The 14,445-nt window shown below is 48.2% G+C and overlaps 1 protein-coding gene across 3 annotated transcripts in view; it reads right to left on the reverse strand.

Annotated features, from left to right (window-relative positions):
• The window catches only part of timm50 (translocase of inner mitochondrial membrane 50 homolog (S. cerevisiae)), a 194,079-nt gene that overhangs the window by 122,133 nt on the left and 57,501 nt on the right, over positions 1-14,445 (reverse strand). For 2 of the 3 annotated variants that reach the window (XM_072490311.1, XM_072490312.1), the window contains one exon: positions 8,563-8,594. In XM_072490311.1, coding sequence (XP_072346412.1) covers positions 8,563-8,594 — 32 coding nt within the window. Of the gene's footprint in view, positions 1-8,562; positions 8,595-14,445 lie in introns of those variants that run through there. The other variant, XM_072490313.1, reaches the window with a different exon arrangement.

Genomic DNA, 14,445 nt, shown 5'->3' on the forward strand with positions numbered 1-14,445 from the left:
ACTTGACAAATTAAAACAAATACACAGACCTCCTCCCCAAAAAGGATATTTAACATTTAATTCATTAAAAGCACTTCCTAAAAATGAAATGAAAACCGCTTATGGTCACGAGTTTCAAATGAAGTTACTGTGAAAAGCCCCTAGTCGCCACATTCAGGCGCCTGTTCGGGGAGGCTGTTACGGGAATTGAACCGTGCTGCTGGCCTGCCTTGGTCTGCTTTCAAAGCCAGCGATTTAGCCCTGTGCTAAACAGCCCCTTATAAACTGCCCCTTAAAAGGGCAGTGGATGCAGATTCAATCATAGCCGAATGGGCGGCACAGTAGCACAGTGGTAGCACTGTTGCTTCACAGCGCCAGGGTCCCAGGTTCGATTCCCGGCTTGGGTCACTGTCTGTGCGGAGTCTGCACGTCCTCCCCGTGTCTGCGTGGGTTTCCTCCGGGTGCTCCGGTTTTCCACCCACAAGTCTCGAAAGACGTGCTGTTAGGTGAATTGGACATTCTGAATTCTACCTCTGTGTTCCCGAACAGGGGCCGGAATGTGGCGACTAGGGGCTTTTCACAGTAACTTCATTGCCGTGTTAATGTAATCCTACTCGTGACACTAAAGATTATTATTATAAGCTGTCAAATGGGATTTGGATGCATGATTGAAAAAGCAAAATTTGCAGAGCCGACGGAAAGAGCAGGAGGAGGAAACTAATTGGTAACTCTTTCCAAGAGCGGGCACGGTGTGATGGGCCAAACGGCCTGCTTCTGTGCTGTGCCAAGCTATAGGCAGGTAACAGTGAGGCCATTATAATTCAGAGATGACGTGAGACGATGGGAAACTTGCCCAGAGTCAAATGCCAGCTCTAAAGCAGGCAAGTGGCAAACGTCAGCCATATATCCACTTCAGATGGGTAGCAGTGTTTCTGTGGGTAGTGTGCTCAGGGTCCAAGTGAACTGTGAGATGAGAGGGGGAATCTGGAGCCTTTCCCACGTCTGTTAGCACCAGCCCACGAACTGCTGTCGCTGATTAGCTCAAACTCAAAGAGAAAACGCCGTTTTTCCACGCCCCTGTGGAAAGTGTGCCGGGAGCCACACTTCGCATGTGTGCATCTGATCTTGTCTTAACGATACTTAGAGTGTTGCGAAACGTCGCGACATTGCAACTCCTGGTCTGAAGGTTTAACACAAGGTAATGCTTTTGAACAATGTAACAACAACCTGTGAATGGACTTCAGAGCAGCTTAATGATAACTTTGTTTGACAGACTCTTGTTCCCACAGGACACCATATCCCTATCCTCCTTCAAAAGGCTTGGGAAAGTGGGAAAACATGTTTAAAAGTAGAATTAAGCAATCAGAACTTGAAATTGGGAACAAATAGTACTTAACGAATTGATTTAATGCCAGTTCCAATGTATTAATTTTTTTTTAAATTTAGTGTACCCAATTATTTTCTTTCCAATTAAGGGCCACTTTAGAGCACGGTGGCACAGTGTTTAGCACTGCTGAGTCACGGCGCCGAGGTCCCGGGTTCGATTCCGGCCCTGGGTCACTGGCCGTGTGGAGTTTGCACATTCTCCCCGTGTTTGCGTGGGTTTCGCCCCCACAACCCAAAGATGTGCAGGGATTGGCCACGCTAAATTGCCCCTTAATTGGAAAAAATGAATTGGGCACCCTAAATTTTAAAAATAAGGGGCAACTTAGTGTGGCCAATCCACCTAACCTGCACATCTTTGGGTTGTGAGGGTGAGACCCATGCAGACATGGGGAGAGGTGGATTGGACACGTTAAATTGCCCCTAAATTGGAAAAGAAAGAATTGGGTGCTGTAAATTTTTTATTTATAAAAAAAAAAGAATGTAAACTCCACACGGACAGTGACCCGGAGCCGGGATCGAACACGGGTCCTCAGCGCCGTAGGCAGCAGTGCTAACCACTGCGCCACCATGCCAACCCCAATGTATTAATAATAGTTCTATTCACATTCATATTCTTGGATAGAACTTTTAAGTGCTACATGCTACATGCAGTTTTGAACTGTGATGCTGTCATGCGGATATGGATTCTAAGTTCACTGGCACAAAAGAAAGACCATAAAAGCTGTCAGATCGTCCTAAAGGACCCATCTGTGCAGTGAATTTCAACACAGGAGCCCTGCCATTTCCTAACTGATCTGACCCACATAAGACTCCAGTCCCACACGACGCTGGCAACACTTAATGCCCACTCCAAAGTGGGCCAATGATCACTTGGCTGAAGAAAGTAAGCAAATAACGAGCATAGCCACTAATATAATCAGCCTCCCACAACCATCTCGGGGCAATGGTGGATGGGCAATGGCCAAGGCCTTACCAACAGAACAAACATCCCCAGAGGTTATGTTTGCGAAACGCTCGCTGGTCACCACTCGACCCAATAAGGGCAGCTCAGAGCAGGGAGAAAGGTCAAAAACTGGGCAATCTCCGACGAGCTGGCAAAAGATAACTGCTTGGACTTCTGACAAATGAAGAATCGTAGAATCCCTGCAATGCAGAAGGGGGCCATTCGGCCCACCACATCTGCACTGACCCTCTGCAAGAGCTCAATACCGAGGCTCACTCCTCCACCCTATCCCCGTGACCCCACCTAGGGGCAATTTATCAGAGCCAATCCCACCCGGAGGAAACCCCGCAGACACGGGAGAACGTGCAGACTCCACTCAGACAGTGACCAGAGATCGGAATTGAACCCGGGTCCCTGGCGCTGTGAGGCAGCAGTGCTAACCACTGCGCCACCCCTTACCATTCCTTTCTGGCACATGCGCTGGGGAGAGGGCGAGAACACCATCTTTCAGTGTTTCCTTGTAAATAATCAGATTTATCGCAACTTTTTTTCCTTTTTATACTCTTGATGCCCCTTTAGCAAAAACATCAGAAACATTCCTGGGGAAGAGCCACTACATTTTGTTTAGTATTTAAGAATGTATAATGGATATAATGGACAAAGATGCGCAGGTTAGGTGGACTGGCCATGCTAAATTTCCCCCAAGTGTCCAAAAGGTTAGTTGGGGCAACTGGGTTGGGGGGTGTGGGCCTCGGTAGGGAGCGTGTTGGTGACGACTCGATGGCCTGAATGGCCTCCTTCTGCACTGTAGGGATTCTATGCTACAATTTTGATTGCTAATCACTCCATGGTGGTAACCACTTGGGAGTCATGGGACAATACCAAGCTGACGTAGGGACCAAGGGCCGGTTCAGACTAGATGGGCCGAATGGCCTCTTTCTGCCTTGTAAATTCTATCATGAAGTGCAAGTCGTAACTTTGCTATGACGTAGTGCAGTAAAATCAGACATGGGCTTCAGCAGCCATTCAAGTTGCCTTTGAATTGACAATCCTTTTGTTCAGAATTCGAACTCAACAAAGATAAATTGGGGGCTGCTGCTCTGATCTGGAGTCCCAAACACTAAAACAAAGGGAAGCCAGGTTTGGCAAAGTTGAAGAGCACAATCTGGAGTGTGGATTTTGACTGAAAGTAGCAGCTCTGTCGAAATGGATGCATTAAGCTCAGTGTATCACTCGGTAAAGGTTCTATGCGAGGAGGAGATGTATCAGGTTAGGGGCCACTAGTGATGGATTTATTTAAATTTTTTAAAATTATAATTTTAGAGTACCCAATTCATTTTTTCCAATTAAGGCACAATTTTAGCGTGGCCAATCCACCTACCCTGCACAGCCGTGAGACTGCAGTGCTAACCACTGCGCCACCGTGCTGCCCTCACTAGTGATGGATTGGGGAAGATGTGGCCGGGGCACCCCCTGCATCACCTGTCCACTGGCTCGTCCGCTGATTACTGCCCGTTTTCCTGCTGCATTCTCTCATCAAGCTGCTGTCAGCGCCTTCCAAACAAGTGGATAAAAGTTTAAAAGCCTCAATATTCGAAAGCAAAGCAATTAAGCCTTTCAAAAGCCTCGACTGGGTTGGAGATGAGCACATCGGGCACAAAGGGGGCAAGGGGAGAGCATTTGGCAACAGGTAGGAAACTGCAGCTTAGATCGAAGGAAGGGAGACGCCATCCATAGTCGAAGCATCAGTGAGTGGACAAGGGGGGGCCATAAATAGTAGGTTTAACAAAACACATCTCCCGCGTTCCCAGCATTGTGTGTTTTAATTTCACTGAATTGGCTGATCTGGTTAATCACCTCATTGCACTTTGTGGGAGCTCTTTGTGAACAAATGGGCTCCTATGTTATTAATAATAATAATCTTTATTGTCACAAGTAGGCTTCCATTAACACTGCAATGAAGTTACTGTGAAAATCCCCTCGTCGCCACATTCCGGCGCATGTTCGGGTACACCGAGGGAGAATTCAGAATGTCCAATTCACCTATCAGCATGTTTTTCGTGACTTGTGGGAGGAAACCGGAGCACCCGGAGGAAACCCACGCAGACACGGGGAGAACATGCAGACTCTGCACAGTGACCCAAGCCAGGAATCGAACCTGGGACCCTGGCGCCATGAAGCCATAGCACTAACCACTATGCTACCCTGCCCATTGTTGCGAGCATTATTACAACTACACTTCAAAACAGGACGGCACGGTGGCGCAGTGGTTAGTACTGCTACCACATGGCCCCGAGGACCCGGGTTCGATCCCGGCCCCGGGTCACTGTCTGTCTGGAGTTGCACATTATTTTTATTAAAATCAATTTAGCGTACCCAATTCTTTCTTTTCCAATTAAGGGGCAATTTAGCGTGGCCAATCCACCTACCCTACACATCCTTGGGTTGTGGGGGTGAAACCCACGCAGGCATGGGGAGACTGTACAAACTCCACACGGACAGTGACCTGGGGCCGGGATCGAACCCGGCTCCGCGGCGCCGTGAGGCAGCAGTGCTAACCACTACGCCAACGTGCCGCCCCAGAGTTTGCACAGTCTCCCTACGTCTGCATACGCTAAATTGCCCTTTAATTGGGAGCAAAAATGAATTTTTTAAAAATATATTTTTATTCTCCTTTTCTACATTTTCTCTCAACTTTCCACCCACCAACAATAAACAATAATCAGTAACACATATGTCAATCCCCATATCAATAACAACGATCCCATCCTCCCACCAAATCCCAAACAACTGCCCGCATGTCCAGATAAATAAATGACAAAAAGGAATCAGGAATCACCCATAGTCACCATTAACACACACAGCCCCCCTCCCCCCAAACCACCCCCCCACCCCCCTTTCCAAGAGCCGGTACAGACTCGATGGGCCGATAGGCTTCCTTCTGCACTGTAAATTCTATGATAATCTATGATAATGAATAATGCCCATGAATTGTAGAACCTCTCCATCCTTCCCCTCAGTTCAAACTTAACCTGCTCAAGAGTCAAGAATTCCAGCAGGTCCCCCCGCCACGCCAGGGCACAGGGTGGAGAGGCTGCTCTCCATCCCAACAGGATCCGCCTTCAGGCAATCAACGAGACGAAGGCTACAACATCTGCCTCCGCACCCGTTTCCAACCCCGGCTGGTCCGACACCCTGAATATGGCCTCCCGGGGGCACGGGTCCAGTTTCACATGCACCACTTTAGAAATTACCCTAAAAACCTCCTGTCAGTAATCCTCTAGCTTTGGACAGGACCAACCATATGAACGTGATTAGCGGGGCCCCCCCGCAACGTTCACACACATCTTCTACTCCTTCAAAGAATCGGCTCATCCTCGCCCTTGCAAGGTGCGCTCTATATACCACCTTCAACTGCATCAGCCCCAACCTCGCGCACGAGGTGGAGGCATTCACTCTCCGGAGCACCTCACACCAGAACCCCTCCTCCATACCCTCTCCCAACTATTCCTCCCACTTTGCTTTGATCCCTTCCAGTGGTGCCCTCTCCTTTTCCAAAATAGCTCCGTAAACCGCCGTCACTACCCCCTTCTCCAGTCCCCCCGTCGTCAGCACCTCCTCCAGCAATGTTGAGGCCGGCTCCACCAGGAAGCTCTGTATCTCCTTTCTGGCAAAATCTCGAACCTGCAGGAATCTAAACATTTCCCCCTGCTCCAGCCCATACTTCGCTCCCAGCTCCTTCAATCCTGAAAACCGACCCCAATGAAACAAATCATTTAGTGTCTTAATGGAAGTAAAACTGGATTGGGTACTTTAATTTTATTTTTTAAAATAAATTGTAAACCACACTCCCTGCCCTCCCAACATCCCCAAATGAGAGGGGGAAACATTACGTTGAAAATATTTTTCAGTTCACTTCACCAATTATTTTCCTTCAAGGGAAATGGACTAAACTGTGTAAAAGCCCACAGCAGGTGGCGGTCCACAGCTTGGGGTCAGAGGAAGCTAGGGGGAGTGGGTCCGAGAGCACACTGAGCCTGCTCCACCATTCAATAAGAGCACGCTTACTCGTCTACCCGAACTTCATTTTCCTGCACCATGTTCATGTCACTTAAGAGTCCCCAAAAATTGTCAATCTCAGCCTTGAATAGCTCAATGATGAAGCACACACAGCCCTCTTCAGATAGACTGTTCCAAATATTTACAACCCCCTAATGAAGGGGTTTCTCCTCACCTTAGTCGTAACCACCAGTCTTGAGACTGAGCCCCTAATAGAACATAGAACGATACAGCGCAGTATAGGCCCTTCGGCCCACGATGTTGCACCGAAACAAAAGCCATCTAACCTACACTATGCCATTATCATCCATATGTTTATCCAATAAACTTTTAAATGCCCTCAATGTTGGCGAGTTCACTACTGTTGCAGGTAGGGCATTCCACGGCCTCACTACTCTTTGCGTAAAGAACCTACCTCTGACCTCTGTCCTATATCTATTACCCCTCAGTTTAAAGTTATGTCCCCTCGTGCCAGCCATTTCCATCCGCGGGAGAAGGCTCTCACTGTCCACCCTATCTAACCCCCTGATCATTTTGTATGCCTCTATTAAGTCTCCTCTTAACCTTCTTCTCTCCAACGAAAACAACCTCAAGTCCATCAGCCTTTCCTCATAAGATTTTCCCTCCACACCAGGCAACATTCTGGTAAATCTCCTCTGCACCCGCTCCAAAGCCTCCACGTCCTTCCTATAATGCGGTGACCAGAACTGTACGCAATACTCCAAATGCGGCTGTATCAGAGTTTTGTACAGCTGCAACATGACCTCATGACTCCGGAACTCAATCCCTCTACCAATAAAGGCCAACACTCCATAGGCCTTCTTCACAACCCTATCAACCTGGGTGGCAACTTTCAGGGATCTATGTACATGGACACCTGTAATCTTACACTCGCCAACCAAAGGAAGACAGACTCTCAGCAGCCAACCCGTCAAGTCCTCCAGGAATGTTTTATGCACCAAAGCGATCACCGGGCATTCTTCCAAACTCGAGGGAATACCTCACGGTACGTCAGCACAATGGTCGGGCAGCACGGTAGCACAGTGGTTAGCACTGTTGCTTCACAACTCCAGGATCCCAGATTCGATTCCCTGCTGCGTCACTGTCAGTGCGGAGTCTGCACGTTCTCCCCGTGTCTGCGTGGGATTCCTCCGGGTGCTCCGGTTTCCTCCCACAGTCCAATGATAAATTGCCCTTAGTGTCCAACTAGGTTAGGTGGGGTTACTGGGTTACAGGGATAGGGTGTAGGTGTGGGCTTAAGTGGGGTGCTCTTCCGGCTCTGGGTCACTGTCCGAGTGGAGTTTGCACATTCTCCCCGAGTCTGCGTGGTTTCGCCCCCACAACCCAAAGATTTGCAGGCTAGGTAGATTGGCCACGCTAAATTGCCCCTTAATTGGAAAAAATGAATTGGATACGCTAAATTTATAAAAACAAAAAAGTAGGGTGCTCTTTCCGAGGGCCGGTGCAGAACCGATGGGCCGAATGGCTTCCTTCTGCACTGCAAATTCTGATTCTCACAACCCACTCGTCTCTCAGTGAGCAATCTATGGAACGTTTAGGTGAGGAGACCAAAAACCTCAGGTGAAAAGGTGTGTAAGGGAGAGAGAGAGAAAAAGAAAGAGGCAACGAGAGAGAGAGACAAAGAGAGAGAGAGAGAATGTGTGAGAGAGAGAGAGAATGTGAGAGAGAGAGAGAATGTGAGAGAGAGAGAGAATGTGAGAGAGAGAGAGAGAGAGAGAATGTGAGAGAGAGAGAGAATGTGAGAGAGAGAGAGAGAGAGAGAGAGAGAAAAGGAAAAGTGAACTCTGCATCAATCAGGTGTTTTAGCTCAGGATGTGAATAAATCTTGCCTACAGCTCCTGTCAGTGGGACAGGGAGAAGAACTGGAGCGCGTGCAACTGTTCAACCATCACGAGAGATGAGAGGCTGTGTGAAAAGACGGAGCCTGCAGGGGAGGGGAGAGACACAGCGAAGGGAAAGATAACAAAAAATGATTTTAATTATCTCCCGCACTGCCCTGGTTATCGCCGCCTGCCTCAGGAAAACGGAGATGGCTCTTCTCTCGCTCAAATGTTCCCCGCTCTTTTAACATTCTTCTAAATTTCTAAAGGATGACAACATGCTGCAGAGGACCGAATTCCCCAGTGGACATCCATCCAGTATTGGCAAGCCAGCAAAAATCAAAGATTTCTTACCTTATTTCCAGCTTCATCCATTGAATGACTACCTGTAAAATAAAATTTGGGAGGCGAGAGGGTGGGAGAAACGGAGAAAGAAACACATTAGTAATTGGCAACAGAAAGCTACAATTAAGATATTTTCGAACATGTGTTAAGTTAGAGTGCGAAGATATCTTATACTGTATAATTGGTACTGTAGTGTTTTGGCTCAATAAAGATGGAGCCCCATGCTGAATTTTATGCAAAAGGTCCCAGTAGTATCGCTTGTATTTGGAACAGCTGCATTTTTTATTCAGATTACGTAGCCTTACTCATACTGGCACTGTAAGAGGTAGATGATTTTAGTGACAGTCATCACCACCAGCTGAACTCGCCATATTCTTTACTGTTTACGTGCTTTTCCTCTGAAGCTGACTTTACGTCACTGCGGCGCAGTGGTTAGCACTGCAGCCTCACGGCGCCGAGGACCCAGGTTCGATCCCGGCCCCGGGTCACTGTCCGTGTGGAGTTTGCACATTCTCCCCGTGTCTGCTTGAGTCTGGCTCCCACAACCCAAAAAGATGTGCAGGGTAGGTGGATTGACCACGCTACATTGCTCCTTAATTGGAAATAATCATCGAATCCCGACAGTGCAGAAGGAGGCCATGCAGCCCATCGAGTGAGCACCGTCACTCTGAAAGAACGCCCGACTTAGGCTCACTCCCCCACCGTTCCCCTTAACCCCACCTAACCTTTGGACACAAGAGTTCATTCTAGCATGGTCAATCCAGCTAATCTGCACATCTTTGCCACCAAGGGGCAATTGATTACGGACAATTCACCGAACCTGCACATCTTTGGACTGTGGAAAGAAACCCACGCAGACACCGGGAGAACAAACAAACTCCATACAGTCGGGCTTTCCTGTCGATGGGCAGCACGGTAGCACAGTGGCTAGCACTGTTGCTTCACAGCTCCAGGGTCCCAGGTTCGATTCCCGGCTTGGGTCACTGTCTGTGCGGAGTCTGCACGTCCTCCCCGTGTCTGCGTGGGTTTCCTCCGGGTGCTCCGGCTTCCTCCCCCAAGTCCCGAAAGATGTGCATGTTAGGTGAATTGGACAATCTGAATTCTCCCTGTGTACCCGAACAGGCGCCGGAATGTGGCGACTGGGGGATTTTCACAGTAACCTCATCGCAGTGTTAATGTAAGCCTACTTGTGACAATAAAGATTATTATTATTGTTATTAAGGTCGGAATTGAACCCGAGTCCCTGGCGCTGTGAGGCAGCAGGGCTAATTGTGCCGCCCAAGTGAAAGACTTTAAGTGACGCCACACACTCTCGCTAACCCGGTGTAGCAGGTAGCCACACAAATCTGATAAGATTGCATTGTTTTGATTTCCCCAACAGAAGTTAGCTGGTACCAGGAAGAGGGGGGTGGAGGCGCTTCACTTAACTGATGCAAGTCAAGCAAACAGCAGCAAGCAGCTGACGGCTGTTGGGACAGTGTGCAGGAGTGTCGGAACCATTCTGTGCCGAATCGTGCCTACATCTGGTCAGGAAATGGCCCAGCCGCCGTGTCCGCAAACATTAGGAAAAATCTGACAGCACTTGCTGTCTGGGCTTACACAGGAACAACCGTCACTCAAGCAGGGCACCTGCCGGCTGGCGTCACAGAGCTGCTGCCCTCAGCATGTCCCAGCACCTTCAGGAGAGAAGGGGAGGGGAAAAGAAGCTCTGCGGAGTGGCCCTCGTGTCAGCACTGGAGGCACCAGCGTTGCCTTTCACTGCACAGATTAACTGGCTCAGTGGTTTTGTTGAAAAGCAATATTTACATGACACGTTCTTACTGCAAAGTACCAAATACCAACACACGTGTCCAAGTGACAAAAATAATTGCGGCACAGCTTTCCTGATTACGCTGCCAAAAGACTGGCGTTTCTTTTTTATAAAAAAAAAGCGTTAAGCAAAACAAACTGAGGATTCTGCAGAAACAGCTCAGGCCAATTGGGACTCGAGTGACAGGAGGTTCTTTTTCAAGAATAGACCACCCCGGCCCTTTAAAAAGTCATTTTAATTGCCTGTTCAGTGCCAAATTGCTTAAACTCACAAGTTTAAAAAAAAATTATACTCAGGGTCCGGTGGAAAACGTGCCAGATTTTCCATCTATCTTATGACTCCTACTTGTGCGTGGAGCCCTCGACAGTCAAATAATCCATTTACTGTCATTGTCAAAGCCCACACAGGAATAATGGCCACTTGGCTGCAATCCAGAGGGTCAGTTGTGGCACCAAACTCCTACAAGGAGCAAATGCCTTTGACAACAGGCAGAGGGGTTATTTTTTTATTTTTTTATAAATTTAGTGTACCCAATTATTTATTTCTCCCAATTAAGGGGCAATGTAGCACGGCCAATCCGCCTAACCTGCACATCTTTGGGTTGTGGGGGTGAAACCCACACAGACACGGGAAGAATGTGCAAACTCCACACGGACAGTGACCCAGGGCCGGGATTCGAACCCGGATCCTCAGCGCCGCAGTCCCAGTGCTAACCACTGCGCCACATGCTGCTCTCCGAGGGGCTATTTTTAAGTTACTTGTAAGATATTAATTTCTACCCAGAATCACAAGAAAGTGTTGCGGCTGTTCTCCAAAGACTACCAGTTGCAGGTGATAGCAGAAAGGAGGGGTAACGTGCCGATGAGGGGCGGAGATAGAATCCCTACAGTGCAGAAGGAGGCCATGCAGCCCATCGACTCTGCACCGACCCTCCTTTAACTAGGCCCACTCTCCCTCACCCTAACTCCACAACTCCTCTCATTGATCATGACCAATCCACCGAACCTGCACATCTTTGGGCTGTGGGAGGAAACCTGAGCGCCCGGAGGAAACCCACGCAGACACGGGGAGAACATGCAAATTCCACATAGACCGTCACCAGAGGCTGGAATCGAACCCGGGGGTTCCTCGGCGCTGTGAGATAGCAGTGCTAACCACTGTACCATGCTGATCTTGTGCAGGCAATTATCAGAAAGGTCAAGACTAGGAAGTAGCCAGGCACCAACCTGAAGTCCAAGAGCGGCTAGTCATCACTGCTGCCATGATGGGAACTGATGCAAACAACTGGGAAACCCAGTTCAGTGTCAATTATAACATTAGGTGCCAACATAGTATCCCTACAGTGCAGAAGCACAGTGGTTAGCACTGTCGCTTCACAGCGTCAGGGTCCCAGGTAAGTTCCCCAGCTTGGGTCACTGTCTGTGCGGAGTCTGCACGCTCTCCCCGTGTCTGCGTGGGTTTCCTCCGGGTGCTCCGGTTTCCACCCACAAAAGTCCCGAAAGACATGCAGGTTAGGTGAATTGGACATTCTGAATTCTCCCTCTGTGTACCCGAATAGGCGCCGGAATGCGGCGACGAGGGGATTTTCACAGTAACTTCGTTGCAGCGTTAATGTAAGCCGACTTGTGACAATAAAGATTTTTTTTTTTTTTTAAAAGGAGGCAATTCGGCCCGAGTCAGCACTCGCCAATTTCTAGAGGGGATTTCACCCTCAAAATGAGGCTCCCTCAGACCACACAAGATTCAACAGTCGTTGAAACACCAGGAAGCTGGGCTCACAACTCACTACCATTCCTGACTGGTCCCTACACAGTGCAGGGACACCCTCTGACTCCTTTTCCCACTCCTGTTTCATGCGGAAATGCCTCACCTCCCCTTCAAATTCTCCAATCAATTGGCGAAGATCAAGCTGCCCCTTTCTGTGCCAGCACTCTATGGCATGTCATAGCCCGTGGCACTATTTCTAACGGCGTAGCACCAATCCACAGCCGCTCCCTTGGGACTTGCACCTATAAAAATTGTCGGGCTGTCGTTTTCTTTCGCACGAACACTGGATGACAAAGAGTGAAATTTACAGAATATTAAAAAGTAGCAAACCTGAAGTATGCTCGGTGCTTCGCTCTCGGATTAATTAATTGTGTCATTGACTTGCTGTTTATTAAGTTTCTCAACTGGGTCCAATGGGGAGAAATGTGCTCCCTCACAGACCACGGTCCAGCTCCAGTGTCACATCTTCCTGGCACCAAGTGAATGCGAACCCGTGAATGATCCTGACTCAGTCAGAGAGCAGCGGGGTCTGAAGTTCAATAACCAGCCACAGAGCTAGTCAGCCAGGGAATTATAGGCTGGGTCAGACTGGGGCAATGGCAGTGCATTCACGGAACGAGGCTGAGATCGGAGTCGACTTGGTCTGCTGAGAAAACAAATGATCTTTCCCTGCAATCAGCAGAAAACTAGCAGAACAGCTAGCACATTTGTTGCGCATATTCCACACTTTGCTCTCTGACAAAGCAAATCGAGAGGACGTGGCTCGATAAAAGGGGCTTTTATTACCATTCGCGAAAGGTCTATCATCAGGACCTTGGTTAGGCTGTCTCTCAAGGACAAAGTCAACTTGTGCCACTGTGTGTCACTCGGGGAATATGTAGCACTCCAACTGTGGGGGAGGTGGACGACGTTTCAGTAAGCAGCAGCCTCGCCGGTTTGTCCGCGCACGTGCGGATAGAATTGATTTTTCTTTTTAATTTATAAAAACGAAGGGCGTCTTCACCAAATCACAATCTGTGCGTGCTTCTAGATTCGATTCTTTCAGTTGCAGGTGAAAGCAAGCATCCAGAGTGGGTTTCCCCAATATTTCCCGGTTTTATTCCAGAGTGAACTTTTCCAGCTATATCCACTTTCTGGTGAAGGCAGCTACTACAATTGTGTAGGCATTGGTGAGGTCACACCCGGAGTGTTGTGGGCAGTTTTGGTGTCCTTATCTGAGGAAGGATGTTCTTGCTGTGGAGGGAGTCCAGAACAAGGGGTCGTAGTTTGAGGATAAGAAAAATAACTTTTGAGACGGAGGTGAGAAGGAATTTTGTCACCCAGAAAGTGGTGAACCTGTGGAATTCACTACCACAGAAAGCAATTGAGGCTAAAATGTTGTGTGATTTCAGGAAGGAATTCAATATCGCGCTTGGGGCTAAAGGGATCAAGGGATATGGGGGGGAAGGCGGGATCAGGGTATTGAACTTGATGATCAGCCATGATCATAATGAATGGCGGAGCAGGCTTGTCATGGGCCAGGGTTTAGAGAACCCCAAAGTGTATCATGGAGTTCACCTGACCCACAACTTTTAATAGATTGTGGTTATGGGGAGCACACGGCCCACTCTACAGGTGTGATGCAACAGAGATCTAAAGTACTTTAAAATTAAAACAATGTTTATTTATGAAACCCGTTAACACTTTATAAACCCACAGTAAACATCTTAACAACTAACAACACCAATAAATCCCCAAAGAATACAGTACTCACTAAGTAACTCTTAATCTTTCCTTGCAACATCCATAAGACAAAAGAACCCTTTTTACAGAAAGACATCAGGTTTAACTTCACTACTGAGAAGTTACCACTTTGAAATCACAAAATGAACATTCAGAAGCTTGCAGAGATTCATACACATCTTGCTGTGAGTGCAGCTTTTCCAAATCTAAAACCAAACCAAACACACCCTGTAGCTGCAAGCCCAAAGTGAAAATAAAAGCAGACAGACAGCCCACACTGACATCACTGATAAACACCCATTTCTTAAAGGTACATTCACTACAGCTATTTCTATAAACACCCATTTCTTAAAGGTACATCCACTACAGCTATTTTTATAAACACCCATTTCTTAAAGGCACTCTCACATGATGGGCACCAAGGGCCGAATGGCCTCCTCCAGCTTCTATTTTCTATGTTTCAAAGGGGAAGTAGATCGATATTTGTGGGGCTACAGGGAAAAGGCGGCACTAGATAAATTGCTCGTGCAGAGCCAGCACAGAGAAGGTGGGCCGAATGGCCTCCTCCTGTGCTGTAATCATTCTACGATTCA

The sequence above is a fragment of the Scyliorhinus torazame genome, chromosome 25, assembly GCF_047496885.1.
Source record: "Scyliorhinus torazame isolate Kashiwa2021f chromosome 25, sScyTor2.1, whole genome shotgun sequence".
NCBI lineage: Eukaryota > Metazoa > Chordata > Chondrichthyes > Carcharhiniformes > Scyliorhinidae > Scyliorhinus > Scyliorhinus torazame.